We start from the raw sequence: 27,033 nt of genomic DNA on the forward strand, positions 1-27,033 counted from the left end.
GCCACAGGACTCCTTGTTGGTTTTGCAAGGATACATGTCACACTTCTCACACACAGAGGGATGCACAGACAAGTCACATGGACAGACATGTCACTCAGAGAGGCACATGTCACATAGATGCACCGAGACACGCACACAGAGACATATCACGCGCACACAGACACACACACACACAAAGTCGACGGCGAATTCTCCTCTCAGGCCCGCGTCTGTGGTTCTCCATGCAGCACTGTTTGTGTACCAGGACTGAGCCTACTTGAGATGCAGGCCAGAGAAATACCAGACCCCTAACTGTGCTCTCAGCACTTGGGCCCTTGCACATTCCTGGCTGCTGCGCAGTCGTGGGTCCTCTCCCCTGCTTTGCAGGGACAAGTGCTGCCCAACGATCTTGCAGTTCCTGGCTCAGGAGGGGAGCAGCAGCCAGTGTCCCCAGAGGCTCTGTGCACTGTGTGGGGCTGCAGGGCGGTGCATTGGGCCAGGTGGGACTCACCGTTGTCGAAGTACTTGACGGTGGAGTTGCGGGAGTAGCTGGGGTTGAAGTTGGCCATCAGAGGCGCGATGTACTGGGTGGCCGTGAGCATGTGGTGAATGACGTCCCCCGTGAAGATGAAACCTGGAGTGAGAGCAAGCAACGGCAATTTACAGGGGCATCTCTCACCTCACCCCACTTCCACAGAAGACCCCTTACCAGCTTCCCCTGCCACAGCCCCCCCGGAAACCCGCTACCAGCTTGTACACCCCCCACTTTCCCCAGAAACCTGCTACCAGCTTCTACACCCCCACCCCACTGCCCCGGAAACTCGCTACCAGCTTCCACACACCCCCACTGTCCCCAGAAACCCGCTAACAGCTTCTACACACACACCCCACTGTCCCAGGACGCCCGCTACCAGCTTCTCCCCATTCCCTGGCCCCCAACGCCCTCTACCCCTGCCCCTGCCCTGACTCGAGTTGCGCCTGAATGGAAGTACCCTGCAGCTGGGCCATTTGGATCCCAGGTTCGGGCTCATGACTCCTCCCCCTGCAGCACTAATTAGAGAAAATTCACAGGCCGTCCTAAGCTCCTGTGATGTGGGAGTGAGCTCCATTTTACAGTGGAGGTAAACTGAGGCACAGAAAGCGGCCGTGACTTGACCAGGCCCCCGCCTGGTCACGCTGGGAGTAGTAGGCTGCAGAAACCCCCTCCTCAGCCCACTAGCCCACGCTGCCTCTCCAGCAGCTGCGGCCTGTCCGCACCCGGCCTCCCAGTGCCGCACTCACCTCCTGTTGCTATGGTGATCTGCCTCAGGTGGTGGCCATAGAAGGGGAAGTCAAAGGACAGGATGACTCTCTGTGGGAGACAGACAGGGACGGGCAGCGTCAGTGCGGGAGCCACCCCGGGGGGAGCCGCGTTCCCCACGCTGAAGGCTGAGGCTGCCCGGGGGGCAGAGGTGTTGCTGCCAGGGGAGGTGGGTGAAAGCAGAGGGGGACACAGGGGCACTCGCGGGCAGCAGGCTTTCTTTCCAAGGTTCGCTGTGCCCATCTGGCCTAGCCTCTGGGCACAGCCCTGCTGGGAGGAGAAAAGCCAGAAATGGATTCATCGGCCTGGTTGGGATGGGGGGGTGGCCAGGCTGGGGTCCAGATGGAGCAAAAGGCGAGGCCCACTCGCCTGTCCTGTGATGAGCAAAGCTTGAAAACTCAGCAGGCATTTGTGGATGGCAAAGCACATCTCGAGCCTGAGGCTCTGCCCGGCGGGCACAGGAGCTGTGGGGAGAACACCAGGCCTCCAGCCAAGACGCTAGTGCCCCAGGTCAGGAAACCCCTGAGAAGAGAGCAGCTTCTGGGTCACTGTAAGCCCAGCGCTTGGGCAGCCATGCAGGAGGGAGCCCAATGCTGCCCAGATAATTAGCAGAGCACCCACAGCTAGGTTTTGTTTCTACGGGTGGTGCACATTCCCACGTGCCTTGGTGCACATAAAATTATTCCGCACCTGGGTGGAAAAGAATCGAGGAAACCTTGGTCACGGGCGCGATGCTGTGGCAGACGCCCGACGCAGGGATGGCAGCAGTTAAGAGGAGGGAAGGGGGGACTCACTGAGGCCTGCCTGTGGGTGTTGGAGAGGATCCCATGGATTTTCACTTGGCTCCTGTTGGCTTCCGCCACATCAACCCAGAGCTCCTTGGTGCGTGTCTCCCCCGGCCCGTAGAACCGTGACACGTAGTACTGGTGGTTGTCTTCCTGCAGCCACAGAGCAGGGAGGGGTGGTGTTAGCAGGGGAGGGTGACAGACAGTGGAGACAGGGCCCAAGGCAGAAAATCGGCCCTGAGATCTCAATGCAACAGGAGCTCCCAGGGGGAGGCCGTGGCAAATCGGGCGAAAACGATCCCTGGGTGTGTAAATGGAGGAGCGGTGAGTCGTAGCAAGGAGGGGATTTTACCTCTGGATACTGTTCTAGTGAGACTGGTACCGCAGCTGCTTTTGCGGAAAAACTTGCCAGTCTAGACACAGCCAAGTTGTGGGGCTCAGTAGAGGGGGAAGTGGGTGAAAATCTGAGTCTGACCCCATCTGACACAGGAGATCAGAAAAAATGGCCGAATGGTTCCTTCAGGCCTTAAAATCTCAGAACCTCACTCCCTGTGATGGGACCAGCCACATGCTTTATGAAATTGACTTAAGGACCCAAATATGCGTAACTCGAAGATGCTTTGGACAAAATACCTCCTGTAACTTGTCAATTTTAATGTCTTGATCTGCTGGAGCTGTGTAGCTTATTTTGGGGTATGTATCACACTGTATGTAAAGTTAGAATATGGGGCAGGGAATGGTTATGGTTTTAAATGTGCAAAGGGAAGGCCATCAAGGGTGTTTCCAGTGCTGAAACACCTCAATGTCTGGGTGATCCACTTAATGACCTGTAAACAGCCTGGTTGTGTCTCTTCGGGTACATCTACACGGCAGTGTTATTTCGGAATAACTGACGTTATTTCAAAATAAGAAAAGGTGCATCTACATTTATGTCCAAATAATGGTGAACTGGAGAACTTCTTATTCCAGCTCCTATAACCCTCATTTTAAGAGGAGTAAGGGAAGTCGGAGGAAGAGAGTAGACAGCACCAAAAGCCGAAATAAGCCATTTCAACTTCAGCTACGCAATTGACATAGCTGACGTTCCGTAGCTTAATTCGACTTTTACCCTGCTGTATAGACGTGCCCTTTAAGTTCGAGCAGTGGTTGGTCTTGGACAGACACGTGACCAAACCAGCTTACACTGGCGTACTACTGTAATCGGGTAATTTTCCACAGAAGGGGGTAATGTAGAAACGAAGGATTCCCACCCACAAGGAAGTCTATTTCAACTGGAAAGCAGCAGTCTCTTTGTCTTTGGCTGGGATGATATACTCAGGAGAATAATCAGAGACCTCGGGAGGAGGGGGGGAAGATCTTCCCTGGCTTGGAGTTTTAGCAGAAATAACAGTTTGAGGGTAAATTTGCAGTAAGTGTTAGTGTGTGAGAACTGGCTCTGCCTTCTCTTTTCGTTTCAATTTGTAATTTACTTTGTCTGTTCTCACTTGCAACCACTTAAATCCTACGGTTTGTGCTTAATAAAACCACTTTTCTTTACTATCAAGCCGCGGGCAAATGATTGTTACTGGCGGAGTCATCAGTGTCTACATCCTCTGTCACTGTCAAAAGGGCTGGGCCTGAATGGCTTATTTGGGGTCCTGATCCCATTTGCAGGGTTGGTTTCCCACAAGCTGGGCCTGAAGTGGCATTTTCCTCAGACCGGAGGCGATTCAGTGTCTTCATTGCTCTCCGGGGGAAGGTGTTCTCAGCCCCGTGCCGTGGCTGGGGGGAGACCAGGAGATCTGGCCCAGCAGGACAGAGCGGTGAGAAGCCCCAGAGCATGGAGGTGAGGGTCAGTGGCTCCATCAACACACCAGAAAGCAGCCCCAAGGGGTCTTCTGTGACCGCCCCCCATCACGTCCCTTCTCCCCAAAGCTCAGCTCCCCATATCCGAGGGGGAGGTAGTAATAGTCCCTCGGTGCAGATGGGGGAAACTGAGGCACAGCAGCTGCAAATAGGGAACTGGTGTGGGAAGTGGAATGAGGCCTAAGGAGTTCCTGGCTCCCAGTCTCCTGCCCAGGACAGTGTTAGTATTGATATTAGCACCAGGTTGTTATCCCAGGTTCTCCGACAACCAACCGATTTCGGTGGGGAAATCGAGTCCCAATGGGTTCTGTACCTCCAGGTCACACAGCGTCTCTGTGGCAGATCTGGGAAGGGCCGGCACCCGTTCCTTCTGCTCCACGATCCCTCCAAGAGCTGGGAGCAGCACGCCCTGCTCTAATCACTAGACCACACTTCCTCTCCAAGGAATCTCTAGACAGCGGAGACGCCCAAGAGGCACGGGGCCCGCAGAAGCTCTCTCAAGAAAACCATCTACAACCACTGATGGTGGATCTACCCAACGAAGCGCACCCCAGCCGGGCTGGGCGCTTGTCGTTCTGCGCCCACTGCCTCACCATTTGCTGTAGGTTTCCCAGCGACTGGCTGCAGCCGAACAGTCACCCACTCCCCAAACCCCAAGGCCCCCAAAGGCAGCGTTTCCTGGAGCGTGGTGCCACCCGCAATGCCGTGCAATCCGCCAGGGGAGGTTTGCTGCCAAACAGCAGGAATAATCCAGCCCCACAAGCGGTGCAAGGAATCAGCCTCTCGGCCGGCCCGGCGCTGTCAAGGGAGAGGCAGCGTTTCCGAGTCTGTTGTACCTGCGGGGGGGAAGGGGACAGCTGGAAGCTGCTTCGTGCTTTGTGAACGTGGAGGTGTCTTGATTTCAACGGGGAAGATGCTGATCGTGGTGCCCGTGATCTCCGCACCGTGTGCCTGGGAATAACGCGGCTATGACCCTGGTCTCCTCTAGGGCAATACAGCAGCCCCTAGTGGCCACAGGGCCAGGAAAGCACAGACACAAAGGCCTGTGTGTGTCCTGCCCCCCACCCCATCACCCCCCAGCTGGGACCCAGTGCAGTCCCTTCAACTGGTATTAGCTAAAGTTTAGGACAAGCTAAGTGACTTCAGGGTGCAGCCTGCAGCTCTCTCTGCCCTTCCTCCTGCCCCGTGGGGTTATCCCAGTCCTGAGCTCGCTACAGCACCCATGTAGCTATGTACGGGCCTGGGGAGCTGCACCCGAGCCCCCCACCCCCACAGTGCAGCCCCCCACTGCTATGCCAACAGCTGTGCCCCGCACCCCGGTTCTCCCTGCCCTGGGATTCCCGCAGCACCCGCCTCACGGGTATTCCCCCAGACGGAACTGTGATGTCCCCTCACCCTGACCTCCCCTGCAGGCCTGTCCCTCCTAGCCCAGCTGAGCTCGCCGCCTTCACTCCGAGCTTTTTAAGCACAAGATCGCTTTTTGAATTTATGTGCAATCCAGGATCTACCTCAGACCCAAATATCCCGGCCCCGCCTCCTTCGCGCCCCTTTTCTGATGCCCTCCCCCTGCTCACTCCCTTCTCCTTCCTCCCTCCCTTTCACCAGGCTGGGGCAGTGGGTTGGGACACAGGCTCTGGTCTTGGGCTAAAAGCTTTGGAGTGTGAGAGGGGCCCTGAGCTGAGCCTGGGGCAGGGGGTTGGGGTGCAGGAGGGGGTTCAGGATACAGGCCCTGTAAGGGAGTTTGGGTTCAAGGGGCTCAGGGCTAGGACAGAGGCTTGGAGTGGAGGAGGGGGTTCACGACTGGGGCCGGAGTTCGGGATTCTGGCTCCAGCTGGACACTGCTTACTTCTGGTGGCTCCTGGGTGCTGGGGCCGTGGGGCTAAGGTTCACCCCGGCTTCGCCCTGCACCACTCTCCAAAGCAGCCAACAAACTCCTTCCATCCCAAGCCCTGTTGTGTCCCCATCCATTCTGTGGAGATCGAACGCAGGGTGGGAAGGGGGGATCCTGACCTCAGCACCCCCCCTCTCCCTCCCCTGCTCTGCACAGCAAGCAGACAGCTCTGGGGGGCGCAGCGCCAAGGCAAAGGGCAGGAGATGAGCAGCAGAAGGGGGAGGGGCAGCTGAAGCGCCGGCACTTGGTAGCCGCTTGGCCAAACCAGTCAGGATCCCGTCAGAAACTCCAAGATCGACCAGTCGATCCTGAGCGTCTGGCTGGTGACCAGTGCCCACTGCTTTACCCCGTCCCTCGGCTGCAGAATTTACAAGCAGCAGTGAGACAGAGAGAATAAAACCTGTCACTCAAACCATTTCACAGCATCTCGGCCTGTAAACGGCAGGAGAAAACCGCTCCTGAGTCGGCGCAGCAGGTCTCTTTCTCCAGCCCGGCAAGTCGCAGAGAGGGGCGCAGCAGAAACGTGATGAGAATCATGCCACGCCCATTTTTCTCCGGCTTCAGCAAAACTCCAGCGAAACCGTCTCACTTCCTTGAACCACCCAACACCGAACAAAGCCGCCCACGTCATTAAGTGAAACGCTCCCCGGCCGGACAAAACGAACTGGATGAGCCCTTGGCGCGTCTCCAGTGCCCGTCACCCAGCAGAGCCAAGTGATTTGTGGGCGTGGGCAGTGCCTGGCAGCATCCCAGCCCCATCTCACCGGTGGGGAAACCGAGGCATGGAGCAGGGAAATGAATTGCCCACAGTAGGCCAGTGACACAGCCGAGGGGTGTAGTCTAGCCATCATACAACTCAGTCTCTCTCTGTTCTGGTAACCCACCCACCTTTGCTCTGGCCCCCGGCTGAAGTCAATGGAAACACAGGGGTTAATTAGACACATAGTGCTCTTACTGGTTTCATTACAGTAACCCCTAGAGGCTGCTACCGCAATTAGGGCTCCCCATAGTGAAGGCAGCCCCTGCCCTGAAGAGTGGTGGGGGAAACTGAGGCACAGAGCAGTGGCGTCACCTGCCCCAGCACCCTAGGAGAGAGGCGCTGACAGAATTGGGAACAGAATCCAGGTGTCCTGGCTCTTGGCCACCCTGCTGGTTGTCTCACAGCCTAGCCCAGAAGAAGAGAAATGCCCAGTTGCTCCTGTCTTACCCCAGCACCGTCACACAACGGAGAACGAAAAGCAACATCAATTAAAGATCAGAATGCAACTGGTAGGTAACCTGTGGAACTCTCTGCTGCAGGACAGTGGTGAGAAAATAGTTGGGCAGGAGGAGCAGACATTATTGTGAATGAGAATCATCTTGGAGCAACACTAGTGAGAAGCCCAGCAACAGGAGAGACAAGCTTTCAGCGGACGACAGGGCTAATGGGCAGAGGAGGAAAGAATTCTCCCAGCATGGGAGATGGTGAGCTCTGAAGGCAGAGGGAGAATTGGCAGAACTGGCATTTATCTACAGATCTGACACTGTTACCCTGGGCTTGAACAAATACTTTAACTGGTTGGCGCATTACAAAGCCAATTTCTCCTGCCTTTAACATCCGCATTTCCACATTAAAAACTATGACTGGGACACATTCAGCCCACTTAATTTGCCTCCTTGACACAGGGCCTACAATTGACAGGTACATTTTCTGCTGTTATATAGATCTCTGGGTTTCTGTGATGTCCACTCCAATTCATCTGAGGAAGTGGGTTTGGCCCACAAAAGCTCACGAGCCTGTTTATGTTGGTGAACCTCTAAGAAGCCACAGGATCACACGTTGTTTCTAAAGATACTGACTAACCCGGTGCCCCCGCCGCGATGTTTTAATCATCGCCCTGGTATTTCCACCCACCAGCGAGCACCGTACAGTTGTGGGGGGAAAGTTCTGGCTTCCTCCGAAGCATCCAGCAGTCGCCTTTTTCGGAGACTGGGACTGACGGACCATTCGTCTGCTCTGCTGGGGTAATAAAATAACCTTCCGCATGCAGGCCGGTGAGCAGGATGGTCACCCTGGGAGCCAGCGTCCAGAGGGCTGGCAGGCCGCTGCGCCTTTCGAGGGGTAAATCCGGAGTCACCCCCGCTAGCCTGAGATGCAGATGGATGGGATCCCCGCCAGACTGACCATCCCTGTAAGCAGCGGCGTTGTCAACAAGGGAGGGGGCAGGAACAGCTTCCCTCTTGCTTTGAGAGGGGATGGGGCGAGCTCTGTGCAGCTCCTTGGCCAGGATCACTGGACTTTGGTCTTTCGCCCCCCTCCAGCACCCGGGGAACAGCGTGTTCCAAAAGGGGGCGGAGGAATCCAGAGGTGACCCTGCTCCGAAAGGGCGTCGTTTCCCCCAGGGCTGCTGGACTGCGTCAGCAGGAGGCGGGAAAAGGGGCCAAACGAGTCCTTATCACCCCCGCATGGCGGCCCCCGCCCTGTCCAATGTGTTCCCAATAAAACTGGGAGCCTGGATGTAAACAGGCAGCGTGGGGACGGGAACTGGCTGCCGCGGCGCTGAAGTTCTCAGCCATGCTCATGACCTCATCTCTGAATCATTATTATGTCCCAACCCGTCACCTTGCTTTGGTTACAGCGGGAATTAAAGAGGAGAACTTTTGGACACACTCACAAATGGGGGGAAGGGGGGAGGAAGATGCAGGGGGAAGGGATGTTAAACAGAAGCATAAAGCGAGGCCCTTTAAAGAAACAAACTGCCACACATAAATTTCTCCCTTGTTTTTTGTTGGGAGGGGGATTATCAAAGATCCGAGCCATTTCCCCCTTGCTGCTTCTTTCTGTCTAATCAAAGAGAAGAAAGGATTGTTCGGACGGTCCAAGCTCAGGATTGGTCAGGACTCCTGGATACTTTTTCCAGCTCTGCCACCAACTCTCTCTGTGGCCTTGAGCAAGTCACTTCCCCGTTCTATGTGCCTCAGTTTCTCCCTTGTTTGCAATGAGAGAGAACCCAGCCCCCGACTATGCTGCAAAGTTAATTCATATTTGGGATGTAAGGGCCATGGATGGAAGGTGTTACATTTGAAAAGAAAGGAAAAACTGCAACTTTTCCAAGACTTCCCAGATTTTGTTGCCACTACTTGGACCAGAGCCACTTGGAATTTTGCAAAGCTAGAATTCAGATTGTGAGGTTCCAAAAGCCTAGACTGAGCTAAAGGAGACTCTGTTCGCAGTACAGGACACATGACACACAGCTGGATTGTTCTGACTCTATCCAACAGAGGGAAGCGAGGACACAAACTGAGCGGACTAGGTGGACTGAGCTTGGTTTTGCAGGTGGAGCTCGGTAGAGTGTCTCTCTCTACCTTTTCATTTCTAATTTGTCTGTAGTTTAGACAACCTCCCTCCACCCAACAAACTCCCTGTCTGCCGCAGCTTTCTGCAGGCCCTCTCGTCGGAATATTTTCCCCCACTGCTGCCAGCTCTGTCTGGGAGAAGGCAACTTGCAGACCTCTCGCCCCCCACGGGCTCAGAATCTTGTCACTTCAGCAGAGTGGCCAATGCTGAAGCGAAACTCAGAGCCCCGCAGAGAGAAATTCTGTGCTCCTAGTCAGCTGGCATTCTATCCCAATGAATGCTGGACCGGGAATAGCCTGCCCATGGAGAGGGAAGGAGAGAGGGGGTCTGACAGAGAGCGAGACGGGTCATTCAGAATAGCACATCACACACACACACACACACACACACACAATTTTTGGTGCACTCGTGTGTGCAAAAAAAAAAAGGCACACGCACAATGACATCAGTTGCAGGTTCAAAGAATCCATTTGCCAGCTTGACCACGCTCACGGAGGTCACTGCCGACGGCTGTTATGATCAATATTGTTGCAGGTGCCGTTTTTCACTGAGCGCAGGGGCGGGGAATCGTTTTTGGGTCGGGGGCCGCTGACCCACAGAAAAATCAGCCGAGGGCTGCACACGAGTGAGAAGCAAAAAAACCAACCCTCCCCGCCCAGCCCTCATTGACATGATCCCTGACTGAGAAGGCGAAAGACCCTCCCCATATTCCCCTCGCAACCAGAGTCTAGTGGGGCCCAGCCTAGTAGATTGTGTGTGCTTCAACAATGTGGGGGGGGGGGGGGGAGAGGTTGAAGCACTAGCGAGGACTCCCCAATGTTGGGGGAGCACTGAGCCTCAGGGGCTGGATCCAGGCAAGCCCAGGACCACATCCGGGCCCTGGGCCTGAGGCTCCCCACCCCTGACTAAGCACTTGAAAGAGAAGCCCCACGGCGTGAGGGGCGGAGAGCAGTGTTTCCTATAAGCTGAGCCCATGGGCCAATTTCAGGTGCAGCCCAGCTGATTAGCAGGGTGCCCACAGCCATGTGTTTCTACTAGTGGTGCACATCTGCACATGCTGCAGTGCACCAAATAAAATTTATTTTGCACATAGCCAGCACAGGGCTGACTTGCTCTCTGCAGCTCCTCACTGCAGTCACACGGCAACCAAGAGCCCTGGGTTCTTCCCACTCAGCCACAGAGGGGGTGGAAGGGGATGGGGGAGGCCAACCACAGGCTCAGGGCAAGACAGACACCCCAAAGCAATCGCCATCCAGCCGGAGAGCTGGAGAAAGGGGAAAACACCAACATTGGAAAACGTGAGAGTTCCCAGGAAGAGGAGAAAAATACTTAGGAAGAGAGAGACAGTAAGGGAGGGGAAGGGGCCTTGTTTTTTCTCTGAAGGGAGCTGCAATTAGTGATCCAGACTGCCAAGGACACAGCCACCAGCCTGCCTGCACCCCACCTCGCAGCAAGGCCTCCCATGCACCCTCAGGACTGGCACATACCAGGCCTCTGCCTCGCCCAGCCACCACCATGTTTAGAAGGCTGCGTTTTCCAGCTGGCAGCGTCCGGCAGGGAAAGGCTGCCAGACCCTGCCCACTCGACCCGCTCAGTGCCTTTGGCTCTGCTACGCGCCACAAGGAGAAGCTGTGGAGCTCCCCAGCCCATGGTCATCGGTCTACCCGTTCTGCAGCCCCACCTGCCTACAGACCCCATCCCGCAGCCCCGATCCCCCCGCTGAAACTCTCCCCTGGGCCTCCAGCTTGTCTGTTACGATGAGCACCACGCTTGTGCCTATGGACCCCAGCTGAGACTGGGTCCCTGCTGTGCTAGGTGCTGCACGTACACAGTGAGAAACTGTCCTTGCCTCAAAGAGCTCGTGGCCTGAAGAAACAAAAGGCAGCGCAAAGGGAACATGATTATTCTCCTACTTCAGGTGGGGAAACTGAGGCTCAGAGCAATTAAGTGACTCACAGAGGGAGCTTGTGATAGAGATGGGTACAAACCCCAGGAGCAATGTTGCCTCTAAGTTTTTCCATCCATGAGTTGAATATATTTTGTTCTGTGCACTGAGGCATAGGCAGATGTGCACCACCAGCAGAAACACATGCTGCTGACCTTGGATGCTCTGCTAATTAGCTAGCAGCATTTGAATTTCTCCTGGATGGCCACCCAAGTGCTCAGCTTACAGGGAACTCTGCCCAGGAGTCTTGGGTCTCAGTCCAGAATGGGGAATTGAACCCAGATCTACTATAGCCAGACCAGTACTTTAACCACAGAACTGCCCTTCTTCTGATGGTCACCCCCCAAACGGCTGCCATGTTCCCCAATAGCTCTCTGTTCATTTCCAACTGGAGCTCAGAAGTTACCCTCTCTTTGTTGCACCCTTCCATGTTGACCCTAAGAACCATACCCCAGACCTTCCGGCTTCCTTCCCCAGTCAATCCCCCCTTCCCCATCATCCATCACCCTCTTCTGATGCAAGAGCCTTCTCCCCCCACAGCTCTTGCCTCTCATAGTATGCTTGCAGTACTTTGTTCAAACACTAGGTGTCGCTGTGTTGTATGAACACAGTAGCAGGATGTGGTCCCTGGTAAATCAGACAAGGTTGGAACTCAAGCTGTGTCTGTTTCAGTCAGTAGTTGTAGCTGCTTTCTTTAGTAATCATCTTCTGTTTGGGAATATTTGTCATTCAATATATTGAGATCCTGATGACTGGAATAGCCCCCCTGCACCTCTCTCTCTCTCTCATCAATTCTCCCTGTCATTTCAAATCCTCTCTCAAACATTGCCCTTCCGTTTGCTACCCCTTCCTCTCTATCAGCTGTCCTCTCCCTCTGTCTGGATTTAATTCAGTAATCACATTATAAAACCAAATCCCGTTTGTACGTTTATTTAATTGCATTGCTTTCTGTTCCTCCAAAGCACCTACTCCTTGCTCTGAGTGCTTCGACCGCCGCCCTAACACGCAGAACCGAACAAAACAATTAATTCCAACAAATACATAGTCAGCTGCCTGTAAAGCGTCACAATAACACGAACTCAGAATGACAGCAGCAATCATGAGAGCCAGTGTTCCCTCTAATTTTTTTACAACCATGGGTGGAATTAATTTTGTTCTGTGCACCAAGGCATGTGCGGAAGTGCACCACCAATATAAACATACGCTGCCAGCTGTGAGCGTTTTGTTAATCAGCAGGGTGGCATCTGAATCTCTTGAGGATGGCTACCCCAGTGCTCAGCTTACAGGGAACACTGACGAGAGTCCATCGAATTGCCTGTTAGCCATCTCTCCACCTGTGCTCCTGGGGAGAAACACACAGCACAGCCTGCAGAGCCGTGTCAGGGTCCTGGCAGACAAGGTCAGGACCCAAACCTCCACAGCCATTCCACCTGCTCCCAAAGCAACATTACCTCCATCCACATACCTAAATGCAGGGATGGGGACCATACGGCCTGGGGGCTGGATCTGGCCCCTGAGGCTCCTGCACCCTCCCTGCTGTCCAGACCCCACACCCTAAGCCCACTTCCTGGCAGCCCCCTCCCACCCACTGAACCCTGCATTTTTTACTCCATCCCAGAGCCTGCGGGGTCCACAAAATCTATTCGCTCTGCTGAGCGAGGGGAACGTGGGGGGGTCTTTCTGCTTCTCAGTCGGGGGCCACCTCAGTGAATTTTTTCTTTGCTTCTTACTTGTGTGCGGCCCCCGGCTGATTTTTCTGTGGGTCCGCAGCCCCCAACCCAAAACGGTCCCCCCCACCCCTGCCCTAATGCACCCCCTTGTAAATCACTCCCTGCCATGCTCCCTCTGTCCCGTGCATGACCCGCCCCACATGGCCTCAGAGAGGAACGGAGGCTCCATGATGTACGGCTCACCCCCGGCTCCACTGCTACCCACACGTCTGCTCTTGTCAGCGGCTGCCTGGAGGAGCCGGCTCTCGATAGGTGCCCTAGTCCTGAGATCCTGCCCCCGTTCACCCAGAGGAGATGGGGAGCCCCTGGAACCAAGGCACTGGGCCTGGGGTGGGGAAGAGTTCTGCTACCATTGCATCCCAAAGCCAGATTTCAGCTTTGGGGTCGGCCCAGCAGAAAACCAGGGAGCAAAATCTGGGTCTGGGGTTTGGATGCAGGGCCCGATGCCGGCCTGAGGAAGGGCTGTCCTGCAGGATCCAGTCCCAGCTCCGTCACCGACTCCTAATGTGACCCCAGGCAGATCACTTTGCCTCTCTGTGCCTCAGCCCCCCATCTATCCCGTGGGGCAGATGGCCCCATCTTACCCCCAGGAGGAAATGCACTAGAGATGGGCAGACTCGGTGAGGGGAGCCAGCTATGTATGTCACAGCAACAGTGCAAGAAAGACCCCCTGGAGTGGCTCTGCCACGTTCCTCCGCTTGCTCATCCCCGTGCTAGAGAACAGCCCACCCCTAAGCCCCAGGGTCAGTCGGCCCAGCCTTTCAGGGCGTCGAACCCTGAGCCCGGATTTTCTGATCCAGCCCCCGCTTGGCTCAGCAACTGCGGCTGTTTGAAAAGCCCCACTCTTACCTTGTGGGGTTTTTGCCTTCGGGAGCCATGTATAGGGCACAACTGCACCCCCTGTGTGCCCCCCCCCCCCCCGTCCCATCCACCACGAGGTGCCAGTTGGCAGCAGTGACCTGGTAAAGTCCCCCTGGCCTGTTGCAAACAACAAGCCAGAGGAAAACGTGAAGACACATAAATGCCTAATACAAACGGCCTGCCCCGCGGACACCCCATGAAGCAGGCTTGTGACAGCTCATAAATACAGGCCCTTAGCCCTCCCCCTGGCCCGGGCCAGAGCTGCCGGCGGGCAGAGCGGGACACGTGGGGATGCTGGGCAAACCCCACGCCCGCCGGGGAGGCTGCAGCGAGGGCAGAGCCCGCAGGGGGAGGTGACAAGCACGTTCTGAAAGTCCCGCTCCAGTGAGTGCACAGTAGTGCACGTGCAATGTGCACGTCTCGTGTCGCCTGCCTCGCACGCGGTGAGTTATATGGGCCTGAGGCTGGGCTCCACCAAAACTCACCACCTGCCTGCGCTCCCTGCCCCCCACATACCCCAGTCCCTCCTCTTTCTCCTGGGAGCAGCGCCTGGAGACACCCCCCTTCCCCGGGACATAGGGGCTCATGCCAGCAGCTGCGGGCAGCAAACAGCCAGAAGCTTCACTAAACCTGGTGGCAGCGGTGCCTCCTCGGGAGTTTGAAATCACCCGGGGGTGGCTGATGGGGATGGGGGACAGGCAAGGGGAGTGAACAGAGACACCCCCCCAGTGTCCCCAGGAACCACTGCCAGAGGGAGTGCCCCCAGGTAAACTTGGCACATCATCTACTAACGCCCTCCCAGCCCCTTGTGCACCTCACTCCCGCCAGAGCCTGCCCCCTCTTCCCACACCCCCTTCCGGCCCCCAAACTCCCTCCCAGAGCCCACCCCCTCCCCCACCCAAACTCCCTCCCAGAGCCTTGGGCAGGTGGGGGGGGGGAGAATTTGAGTTGGGGAGGGGAGCCGGCTCTGGGCATTCTGGGAGCCACGGACATTTCTGCAAACGGCGTTCCCCCTTGAGCCCGCCCCACGTGCCACCAGATGCCCTGGTTTGACACCTCAGGGTCTGGTCCCTGGAGAGGGACAGAGGGAGCTGCTGGGGCTGAGCACACAGGGCAGACCAGAGCCTTTCTGCGGGGCGGGGGGATCGGGGCCTTGAATGCCCAGCCCCTGTTCTGCTGGGGAGAGGGGCCTTCCCCACCCGGGACGGGCCCTTGGATCTCACAGGAGCGGGTGGATTTTGATTGCTCTTTAAACACAAAGCAAAACACACACACACACACCCACACGCACCCTCACACACACCCCCACACGCACCCCCACACACACACCCACCACCCCCCCCCCACACACCCCCATCCCGGCCTGGAAAGGCTGAGTCACCGCGGCCTCCACCAGCCGGCAAGGAGGCTGCCGTGGGGTTGGCGACACAAAATGGCCACTGAGGACGATTTGCAGAGAGAGGCACCGGCGGGGGGGCCGAGATGGAGACTAACAAGTTATTAGGCCCCGGTTCGGCCCCCTCCATGAGGGAGGGCGCTGAGGAAAAGGGGGAGACAGAGCAGGAAGGACGTGGCCGGGGCTGGGAAGTTTGACAGGAGCTGTCCCTCCCTCCGCAACAGGGTCTAACCTGCTTACTCCCCTCAGCTCCGGCTCCCCCTTCCCTTCCCAGAGACCCCTTCTCCCACGGGGCTGTGGCAGGGCCACGTGCCCATCCCCCGTCGGCATCAGGCCATACGCAACCGGTACGGCCAGCCTCTGCCAGAGCCGGCACTGCTGGGAGGAAGTTCACCACACTGGAGTCCAACCTCCGTGGAGGCAACACATCGCCGTGCGGACAAGGAGCTGGACCAGAAGCGAGGCGCCCTCAGGGCTAACCCCACCAGTGCCACTGACCTAGGGCGCCTCGCTTTGCCCTCCTCAGTCCCTGGGGAAGACGCAAGAGGCACGCAAGCCGCCCTGAGCTTTGTCAGAGTCTCAAATCCATGATGGTTGGTTATTCGGGTCACCTGCCCCCCTCTGTAGCAAAGTTTGGGGGGCCCAGAAAAGACAGGGCCTTGCTCAGGCTCCTAACTCTGGCAGCTGCAGTCTCTGCAAGGGCTGAGGGAACAGGGCCCGCATTTCAGTGCTGGGAGTGACCCCTGGATAAAAGTAGCTGCCATGCTCCTCCCATCCACTTCAGAGGCGTTTGCGTCTGGGGGAATCTCTGGATATAACCCGCGGCTGTCTGTCACCCCAGAGGCGGCTGCACCTCAGTACCGAGGGAGCAAGCCTCGCAAGGACAGCTGCCCCGTCGCACCCCAGAGACGGTCGCATTGCTGGCACGGAATGAGCGATCCTCCTTTCCAGAGCTGCCCACTTTCCGCGGAGATTTCCAGCTCTGTGGGGCAGCGACCTGTCTGGGCCACCCCTGCCTGGGGGAGCAGACTGAGAGGGGGACCCAGGGGTGCTGCTGCTGCCCTGAGTCCTTGCCACAAAGGCCAGGCCTGGGAAACCCTTTGGGGACAGGCCCCCCCCTGCGGCGCTCCCAGAATCAGGGTATAGATACCAGTGAGCAATGACAGCTGGCAGAGGGATTCCATTCGCCCATCTTGCCCCCGAGCCCTGCCTATCTGGACGGCAGGGCAGGGCAGGGGCAAGAGGAGATGAGGTTGCAGTGGGAGGGGGGAAATGAGACCCCCAAATGCCCCCCGTGCTCCTCTGGCTGGGACGGAGGAAGAGGAGGCGGGTTATTCCGAGTGGCAGGGCGGACAGGAACATGGGGTGTAACGCTGCCTCCCTGACTCCCATCCGCCGCACGGCAACCCCGTCAGCTGCTGCTTATTAAAACCCAAATCTCCGTGGCAATGGCTGGGGGGGGGAGGGGTGGAACCATCACAGCAGAGAGCTGCCCCCTGCCCCCTCCCTGTGCCCCATCCTTTCTAGCCAGGGCAGCTCTGAGCCGGGGGGCGGGGCAGGGAGCTGGATTGGAAAGCAGGGGGCTGCGGCAGGCCAGGCGCAGGGCCTGCCGAGCCAGGTGCAGAGCCCAGGGCAGAGCGAGGGGAAAGACCTCCCGTGTCTGGGATGCTACGGACGAGATGCTGGGTAAATCTGGAGGGAGCCCGGCCTCTCAGATGTCGCCCCTTCAAGCCACCAGGAGAAACTGTTCCTGCGACAGCCGGACACTGCCCTGCCCAACCGGCAGCTGGACCTCCGGGCGTGGTTGCCTCTGGGCTCTCCCCACACGCCTGCCAGCAGCCGCTCCAGCTTCCGGCCCAAGACTAAAATAACCCAGGGAGGCCAAACCGCCAGGGGCACCCACAGAACTTGGACCAGGCTCCTGCAGCCAGCTGGGAAGGAGAGTGGGACGGTCACAGAACTCGAGCATTTCCCGGATACATCCGCGGGCTCAGGGCCCAAGGACACGGCTGCTTTGCAGCATCAGCAGACCTTTGCCCCTCCCGCCTGCCCTCTCAAGCGCCCCTTTGGGGTCTCCTCACCGCCCCCACTCCTCTGGGCCAGTCTGTTCCCACAGCCCCTTCCCCAGCTCTTCCATGCTGGAGCGTCACCCTCCAGCTCCGGCCTCTATGCCCCCCAACTCCCAGGCGCCAACTCCAGGTGGGTTTCCAGGCAACATCCTTAGGCTCCGGGCCTTCCCCATAGGAGCCCTTCATAGACCCTGTCACCCTCCCCGCTCCCCCCCCCCCGCCATGCTTTAGAAACATTGGCTTATGGCTATGAACATGCATAACTCGAAGATGCTTTATGCAAAGCCATTCATGTAACGTGCCAGTGTTGCAGTTGCAATGCGCTGCACCTGCCTGTCCTATTTCTGTGCCTGTCTCGTTCTTGTCGGCGCAGTTCGAAATGAGAGGTGTGGAGCTGTTTGTAATTCTGTCGGGGCTCACCAGGGCCATTACCGATGTCCCGGAAACTGAACGATTCAGTGATCAAACCAACGACCGCTGATTAGGCTTGTGTGTCCTATGAGCCCAGACAGTGGCTGCTCCTAGAAAGACATGTGACCGGAATCCATCTTGAATCTGGTGTTTTTCCATGAGACAGAGGATCGTGAACAAAGGATTCTGGCCCTGGGGGGAAGTTTATTTAAGCAATGGGAAACCACCAAGATTTTGTCTTCAGATGACCTTTAAAACTGCCTGGCCCACCTAAGTGGACACAGGGTTGCCAGATGGTTTCAACAACAATACCAGACACACTTGACGTTACAGCACAATCGACATTCCATCTGATTTAGAAAATACCCGACATTTAGATTTTCCCCATTGATGTTGTCTCGATTTGTTTCCCACAGAGAAAGCTCAAATACTGGACTGTCCGGTCAAAACCGACAACACTAAGTGAACACTTAACAAGGAAGAACTCTGAAAAGTTGTAGACCCAGGCCAGAGTAACGATCAGCTCTGACTTGAAGCTGAAGCTCTTTACCTGAGAGATGAACAGCTGTTTAGGGCAAGAATTTGCATGTAACAAGTTTCTTAGTGGACTAGCCCCAAGTGTTTTTGTTCATTTTAATTGAGGCATTTTCTTTGATCTGACCCTTTTCACTTGCAATCCCTTACACCCCACTTTTATATTTAATGAAAACACTTCTGTTTATTATCAAGCCCAGTGTCAATAATTGTTACGGGGGAGGGGCGGAGAAGGCAACCACTGTGCATCTCTCTCTTTCATCCATGAAGAGGGCGACCTTATGAGCCTTTTCTGTGCAAAACTTTTACACGGAGTAAAGTGGATGAGATTGGGGCATTGGTCCCTTTGGAGGGCGTTGGTTTCTGGGTGCTGAGTACTTAGAGCTGAGCCCTCCTGGGCTCTGTGGGGGGACAGTAACCCCAACTCTGTGCATTGGTTGGGGGGGGACCAGAGCTTCTGGCTCAGCAGGAAAGGGTGGTAGGGAGCCTCAGAAGGCAGGAGGGCAGCTGTCAGTGGCAAGATCAGCTCACCAGGCGATAACCCCAACAGGACTTTTGTGATTTAACCCAGCACACCCCACAGCCTCTCGTCGCTTTCCTGTACTCCTCCCCACTTTCTCTATAACAACCAGCAGGAGGCTACAATCAAACTGGTCTTGCCTGGGCGTGGCTCATTCTACAACCACGCGGCCCTGGCCCTTTCAGGACAAGCCACCCTGTTACAACCTCCCCAGCATGTGTGGGGGCCACGTGGACGTTGCGTGGCTCTGGTAACCGTGGCCAAGCCCCGTGGCTCTCCTGGCAGCCTTTGAGTGTCTCGAGGACACGCGTGACCTTTGGGCGGAGCCACGCGTGTGGCGTTTGCGGGGCTCCCGGCACTCCCCTCCCCCCAACAGGTGGCTCGTTTCTGCTTCACCGGCCGCTCTCGTGGCCTTTCAGAACACACAGAATCTGGGTGAAGGTCCCTCAAACCTACAACCGCCTCCATGCCCTCAGGGCAGCCTCGTGCAACCCCCCACCTTACCCCGACTCACCACAATCTGCGTCTTATTGTCAGGGAGGATGTCCATAGCCAAACTGCCTCCTCCCAGGTCCTGGCTTATGCGAGTCCCGTCAGTCTCCGGCAAACTCTCCCGCGTCTTCCTTCTCCAGTCTGGCAGCTTCGTCCCTTCTCCGTGGAGGCGTCCTGAGGCGCACACAGGGAGTGGGGGATCAGGAGGCCCATGGAGGGAGGAGCCAGCGAGATAGGGAGCCTTAAATCCGGAGGAGATCAAACGCCTCCTGTTTCCCCAAGGGGCTGCCGTGTGACCAGGAGAGATGGGTCCAGTGTCGCAGGCCAGATCTTAGGGGACGTCACCAAAGGATTCCTGCGCCCCAGTAGGGACTAAACGGGCTGGGGGGGTAAATTTAAGGGTGTGGATGCCGGTGAGGAGGTGGGGCGCTGCGAGATGGGACCGGTTGACAGGGCTTTGGGGGAGGAGGAGCGAAGAGGGAGGTTCGCTCTGTCCTGGGAAGAAAGCAGGGTTTCAGCCTCGGCAGCCATCACCCCAGCCCTGTTCATCAGCTCGCCTGGCTCCCCGCCCCTCCCAGGACATGGAACGTCAGCGAACATCCCCCCCTTCCCTGGGAAACCTACAGCCCCCCAAGGGCAGGGCACCGGCAATTCACAGTAGCGTTGCCACACGGCTGAGGCCAGCAGCCCCGGTGCCAGAAGCTACCTGGAATGAGAGACAGGCCCCACCCCAAAGACCTCGCTGTCGAAACAGACAATGCGTGGGCAAGAGAAACTGAGGCACAAAGCTGGGAAAGGACACGTGCCAGTTCATTGGCAGAGCAGGGAAGAGAATTTAGGAGTCCTGGCGCCCACTCCCAAGTCACTGGGCAACAGTGACCTAAACCACCATGGGCTAAGAGCCATTTGAACCCCTGTCGGCCGCCTGACCTCACCCCAGGGACCGCCCCTCAGCTGGCTCCGCCCTCAGAAGAGTCTGTGCCACCCACTGCAGCCCGGACACCCAGCCTGGGCACCTCTGGCACGCGACACAACAGCCCCCCGCACGCTCACGCCCAACGTGTGCAGACCCACAACAGCCCCTTGCACGCTCACGCCCAACGTGTGCAGACCCACAAAAGCCCCTTGCACGCTCACGCCCAACATGTGCAGACCCACAAAAGCCCCTTGCACACTCACGCCCAACATGTGCAGACCCACAAAAGCCCCTTGCACGCTCACGCCCAACGTGTGCAGACCCACAACAGCCCCCCGCACGCTCACGCCCAACGTGTGCAGACCCACAAAAGCCCCCCGCACGCTCACGCCCAACGTGTGCAGACCCACAAAAGCCCCCCGCACGCTCACGCCCAACGTGTGCAGACCCACAAAAGCCCCTTGCACGCTCACGCCCAACATGTGCAGACCCACAAAAGCCCCTTGCACGCTCACGCCCAACGTGTGCAGACCCACAACAGCCCCCCGCACGCTCACGCCCAACGTGTGCAGACCCACAAAAGCCCCCCGCACGCTCACGCCCAACGTGTGCAGACCCACAAAAGCCCCCCGCACGCTCATGCCCAACGTGTGCAGACCCACAAAAGCCCCTTGCACACTCATGCCCAACGTGTGCAGACCCACAAAAGCCCCTTGCACACTCATGCCCAACATGTGCAGACCCACAAAAGCCCCCCGCACGCTCATGCCCAACGTGTGCAGACCCACAAAAGCCCCTTGCACGCTCACGCCCAACGTGTGCAGACCCACAAAAGCCCCCCGCACGCTCACGCCCGTGTGCAGACCCACAACAGCCCCCCGCACGCTCATGCCCAATGTGTGCAGACCCACAAAAGCCCCCTGCATCCTCACACCCAATGTGTGCAGACCCACAAAAGCCCCTTGCATCCTCACGCCCAACGTATGCAGACCCACAAAAGCCTCCTGCACACTCACGCCCAACATATGCAGACCCACAAAAGCCCCCTGCACACTCACGCCCAACATGTGCAGACCCACAAAAGCCCCTTGCACACTCATGCCCAACGTGTGCAGACCCACAAAAGCCCCCCGCACGCTCACGCCTAACGTGTGCCACACAACCAGACCCACATCAGCTCTCTGTGTGCCACAGACAGACAACAGCCCCCTGCACACTCACATACCACCAGTCCCACAACAGTCCCCTAAATGCTCACCCATGTGCCACAACCAGACACACAGCAGCTCTCTGCACACTCACAACCATGTACCACAACAGCCCCCTTAATGCTTACCCGTGTGCCACAACCACCCTCTGCATGCTCACTCCTGTTTGCCACAACCAGACCCACAACAGCCTCCTGCACACTCACACACTTCTACACCCCGTGCACAACTCACAATCACCTAACTGACACAGCCAACCCAGCCCTCTGGCAAGTGCGCTGCCCAAAACACCGCCAAGAGATGCATGTCCAAACCTACCCACACGGGCCTCTGGTCCCCAGGCCTGCAAAGCCCCAGCAAACACGAACACAAGCCAAACAGCCTGACATGTGTGTATCTTTAACTCTGCTTAAAAAAACCTCACACACAAAATACACCCCCCCCCCCACCAGCAGCACACAGGACAAGACATACACATGCAAACCCCCTCCCAGGAACCCACGCTAGCCATCCCCCCAACACCCACACTGAATCCCCCCCCCCCCGGACATTCACCCCATTCCTGCTCTCACAGCGTGTCTTGGGGTGACATGACTTGCACACGCGCCCTGCGAGCAGCAGGCTGCCCTAGCCTGGGGTGTGGGCAATTCCCCCCTGGTTTCACCGGGCGCAGGGTCGGACACCTCTCTGGACCATGCCAGCTAACCAGGGCCCCTCTCCGAGCTGTTCCAGGCCCAGCAGGCCTGCTCCGGGCCCCGGGACGCGGCAGGGCGGTTAGAGGGAGGTCAGCCTGCGAAGGGACTCGCCAACGAGCATCCAGCCGCAGCTGGTTATTCTGGGACGTGCCCCTCCCAGCTCAGCCTGGCTTCACCATGAACCCTGCACTTAGCCGCCCACAGATGGAGGGAGGGCCTGGAAGGGTCTCTAGGGGGGGCCATCCAACTGGTGCACAGCACCCCTGCTCAGCCAAACCCAGGGTGGCTTGGGGCTGCTCTTCCCCACTGCTAAATGGGGACCCACTCCCAAAAAACCAGCTGGCTGGGAGGGCTTAGGCCAGAGCACAACTCCTCCCTTTCCTCTCCAACGCAGGCAGCTCCTACAGCCAGCAGGAGGCGCCAGATCCACAGCCACACAAGTCCCCCAACCCCGCCCAGCTCCCCTCTCCTGCTACCGTCCCCCCCACCCTCTGCCTTCTCCACTCCTGATGGCCCTGGCTGGATTTAGGATTCACTTGGGCGGGTGCCTTGGTAAATTCTTTCCACCCGGCTCCATCAGCGCAGACGGCAGCAACTGCCGGGCCCCTAAATCTCTCTGCCTGCATCCCTCGTCCTGCTCTGCTAGTGCCAACCTGCAGCCCTCCCCCTCACCCAGTGTTCCCTGTAAGCTGAGCACTCAGGCGACCACCCAGGAGAGATTCAGGTGCCGTCCAGCTGTTTAGCAGAGCGCCTACAGCCGGCAGCATGTGTTTCTGTGGGTGGTGCACATCTGCACTTGCCTTGGTGCGCAGAACAAAATGTATTCCGCACATGGGTGGAAAAAATTTGAGGGAACGTTGCCCCCACCCTGCCAGCGCTCTTTGAAAGCCTGACCTCACCAGCACTTGCTACCTGCACTGCCCGGCACAAGGGGCATCGGCGTCCAACAAACTTGTGTCATGTGACCTAAGGCAGGTCAGAGCCGAGATCTCGGGGCTGGGAGGCCACATGTATGTGTGCCCAGGGACGGGGTGTAATTTGCTGCATGGCTCCGAAACACAGTGGGTCCGGCGGGTTACGATCAGCCACCCCGGGATGGGGGCCCGGCTGCAGAAGCGTCTTGCACGTGGCTGCCTCCCTCCACCCCCGCACCCTGGTTGCCTCACGCCCACCCAGCAGCTCCGTGTGCTCTGCCGAGGACGTTGCTCCAACTCACACACAGCTGCCAGCCTTTCGCAGCTCCCAGTGGCTGGAGCAGGACTCCTCCGAGGGGGAGCCTTTGGGTCAGTTCAGGCTCAGATCCATCATAGGGAGATGGGCCAGAGTCAGGAAGTTCTGGGCCGGAGCCAACCTGCCCCCCGACACCAAGAGGGACCATTGGGTCGAGGGGGTTTAACTCAGATGTGTTGACCAAGGCCACAGAAAGAATCGGTGGCGGAGGCTTCTGATCAACTAGTCTTGCCTCCGAGGTGACACGGGGCAGAGAACCTCACCCTCCCACACTGAGACCTAGACACACGCTCCTCCTTCCCTACTAGCAGCCACGAATTCTGACTCTGCTGCTACATAAAGCCTCGGGGACTTATTTAAGCCCCCTGAGGAGGCTGCGTGTCCAGCAGAACCCCTCCTCTCTGACCTAGCCTGTCTTGTCTCCAAACGTAGAACAATGCTCAGAGCTCTGCGCACATTATAAATGGGGAAACTGAGGCACGGAGGGGGGAAGTGGAGGCCACACCGCCGGTGTTGGGCTAGTGGCATCTGTGCTCTGAAATGGCACGGGGTGGGCAGGGCTTGAATCCCCCTCTATGGAGACTCAGCTTCAAACCCCACTTCTCCGTCTTGCTCTGCCCACCCAGGTTCAAATCCCTGAGGGTATGTCTACACTACCCCGCTAGTTCGAACTAGCGGGGTAATGTATGCATACCGCACTTGCTAATGAAGCCCGGGATTTGAATTTCCCGGGCTTCATTAGCATAAGCGGGGAGCCGCCATTTTTAAATCCCCGCTGCTTCGAACCCCGTGTAGCGCGGCTACATGGGGCTCGAACTAGGTAGTTCGGACTAGGGTCCTATTCCGAACTACCGTTACTCCTCGTGAAACGAGGTGTACCGGTAGTTCGGAATAGGCACCCTAGTCCGAACTACCTAGTTCGAGCCCCGTGTAGCCGCGCTACACGGGGTTCGAAGCAGCGGGGATTTAAAAATGGCGGCTCCCCGCTTATGCTAATGAAGCCCGGGAAATTCAAATCCCGGGCTTCATTAGCAAGTGCGGTATGCATACATTACCCTCCTAGTTCGAACTAGGAGGGTAGTGTAGACATACCCTGACTCCCTTACAGCAGGCAGAGGCCTGACGTGCTGGCGGAAAGCGGAGCATCCCCGGAGCTCTGCTTTGAATCAGGAGCGGCTCTAACAAGCCTTGATTAACCGTCACATCCGAGCAAGCAGCCCAGGGAAGCTCCAATTTCCTCCCCAAACCTCCAACTGCGGCACAAACTGCTCCTGCCGCACCGAGAGCTGTAAATGTCAGCGGCAGCTTGAGACGCAGCTAGCCCAACACAACTCCATGTCAAGAGAGACGCTCGGCCTCCACCCAGCTCCAGAATGAGCCAAGCAATGTTCCTGCTAATTAGTTCCATCCATGTGTGGAATAAATGTTACTCTGCGCACCGAGGCATGTGTGGAGGTGCACCACCAGCAGGAACACAGGGTGCCAGAGGGGGACACGCTGCTCATCAGCTGGATGGTATTTGAACCTCTCCTGGGCAGCCACCCAAGTGTTCAGCTTCCAGGGAACACAGGAGCCAAGACTAGCCTGAAAATACCCCACAATCGCAGGTAGCAGGCCCAAGGTAGCCGCCAGAATCCAGTGCTCCAAGCTCAGCCTGGGAACTCCTACCCCAGCTCACACCCCTTCTTACAGCTAGGCAACATGCGCCGAGATAGTTCGCCCACACACGGTGCCTCTTGTCCGAAGCTACAGGAAAGGATCACTTCGCTCACCATGGAAATGCGGCCAGCTCTGGGGTAGGATGCACTAGCTGCTAACAGCAACAGGGCCCGGTGGGACACGAAGGGTGAGGACCCCACCGTGGAGGGTTGGGAATCTCCAGGCTCACGCATTGGGAAGCTGGTGCCCACTGCTCCCGGGAAATGCCTCCGGCTTTGAGTGTGGGGATTGCAAGCCACCACCCGCTCCCAACCCTGCAGTGCCGGGCTCCAAAGCTTCACCCCTGTGGTCCCCTGTGGGAGGCAGAGGAGATAAACGAGTGTTACTGAGATTAGCCCTCTCGTGTGCCCCTCCCAACAGGACTGGGAAATGGGGTCACGGCAGGTGACCCCGATCCTGTAACCAGGACGCTGCGCATGGTCCCCGCCCCCATCATGGCCCCGCAGCTGGCACCCCCTCTGGGATCAGGCTGCGGTGCACAGTCTGTCCCTCCCCCCCGCCCCCCAGCAAACCCCCCCCCCCCCATGGAAGTTCCCACGAGGGGGCGTGGCTGCACAGGTGTGCTCAGAGTTCTAACTCCACCCACCTCCTCCGCAGCACCACTCATCTCCTGCTGCCAGCAGTGGGCTTGGTGGGAGAGTGGGGGGGCCAGGGCTGTATGGGGGGGGCAGCTGCCAGGGCTAGAGCCGGGCTGCTCCTGGGGGCCCCCTGCATCCCTCCCCCCTGCACTGCTCTCTGGCTCTCAGATCCCCCTTCCCCACTCCCCCCATGTCACCGCCCCACCCCCAGCACCCCACTCCCTGCAGGGCCTGGGCACTGGCAGCAGCTTCCCTCTGCCCCAGGCAGGGAATAGCACCAGCCTGGCAGGGAGCAGCCCCTGCCCTGCACACAGTCTGCCCCGGGGGGGCGTGGGCTGCTGGGAGCAGGGCTCAGGGTCCCAGCGAGGGGGGGGGCTGTCCTCCTCGACATCCAGCTCCCTCCTCCATCACGCTGACACCCGCCACATGCCTGCAGGGGCCTGCCCGCTCGCTCCTGCCCCCAGGCCTGGCCTTGCACCCCTGCTGCCGCTCCAGCCCAGACACCCCCCGCCGCTGCCCCTCCGCTCCCACCTGCTTCCCCCACCCTGTCCGGAGGAGTCTCGGGGTGAGACAAGGGAGCCCTCGGCCTCAGTCACACACCGGCCATGTCCCACGAGGCAGGGCCTGTCCGCACCAGCAGGCGAGTTGGCCCAAGCTCTGAGGAGCAGGGGAGGGCGGGGATGTTCTGTGACCTTTCCAGTCATTCAATGGGGTGTGGGTCTGATCTGCCCCCCCATACACACAGACGTGTGCCATTCACCTCTCAGTAGGGTTACCAGGTAGGTTTAGAAAAAATATTGGACACACTTGATGCGGGGGGAGACCAGCTGGGAGTGGGGCAGGGCTGGCGGGCGGGGGGTCAGGGCAGTGCAGCTGGCCAGGGGAGATGGGGGAGGGGTCAGGGGCAGCGCGGCTGGCTGGGGGAGATGAGGGCGCCGGGGGACAGAGCTGGCAGGTGGGGGGGGGGGTCGGGGCAGCACGGTTGGTCTGGGAAGATGGGGGAGGGGTTGGGGGCAGCGTGGCTGGCCAGGGGAGAAAGGGGGGTCGGAGGAGGGGCTGGCAGGTGGGGGGTCAGGGCAGCATGGCTGGCCGGGTGAGATGGGGGGCGGGGGTTCAGGGCAGCGCGGCTGGCCTGGGGAGATGGGGGAGGTGTCGGGGGCAGTGCAGCTGGCTGGAGGAGATACTGGAGTGGGATCAGGAGCAGCGTGGCCGGCCAGGGGAGAAGGGGGGGTTGGAGGCGGGGCTGGCAGGCGGGGGATTGGGGGCAGCGTGGCCGGCCAGGGGAGAAGGGGGGGTCGGAGGCAGGGCTGGCAGGCGGGGGGTCGGGGGCAGCGCGGCCGGCCAGGGGAGAAGGGGGGGTCGGAGGCGGGGCTGGCAGGCGGGGGATTGGGGACAGCGCGGCCGGCCAGGGGAGAAGGGGGGGTCGGAGGCAGGGCTGGCAGGCAGGGGATTGGGGGCAGCGCGGCCCGCCAGGGGAGAAGGGGGGGTCGGAGGCGGGGCTGGCAGGCGGGGGATTGGGGGCAGCGCGGCCGGCCAGGGGAGAAGGGGGGGTCGGAGGCGGGGCTGGCAGGCGGGGGATCGGGGGCAGCGCG

General features: G+C 58.4%; 1 protein-coding gene across 4 annotated transcripts in view; it reads right to left on the reverse strand.

Moving 5' to 3' along the window:
- Nucleotides 1-27,033, reverse strand: part of PLXDC1 (plexin domain containing 1) — a 69,785-nt gene that overhangs the window by 33,554 nt on the left and 9,198 nt on the right. For 3 of the 4 annotated variants that reach the window (XM_075911685.2, XM_075911684.2, XM_075911683.2), the window contains exons 2-5: nucleotides 19,118-19,269; nucleotides 2,074-2,217; nucleotides 1,261-1,330; nucleotides 491-613 (exon numbers count right to left, since the gene is read on the reverse strand). In XM_075911685.2, coding sequence (XP_075767800.2) covers nucleotides 491-613; nucleotides 1,261-1,330; nucleotides 2,074-2,217; nucleotides 19,118-19,269 — 489 coding nt within the window. The remainder of the gene's footprint in view (nucleotides 1-490; nucleotides 614-1,260; nucleotides 1,331-2,073; nucleotides 2,218-19,117; nucleotides 19,270-27,033) is intronic. The other variant, XM_075911686.2, reaches the window with a different exon arrangement.

This window comes from Pelodiscus sinensis, chromosome 29 (assembly GCF_052426305.1).
Source record: "Pelodiscus sinensis isolate ZL-2025 chromosome 29, ASM5242630v1, whole genome shotgun sequence".
In the NCBI taxonomy this organism is placed as follows: Eukaryota; Metazoa; Chordata; order Testudines; family Trionychidae; genus Pelodiscus; species Pelodiscus sinensis.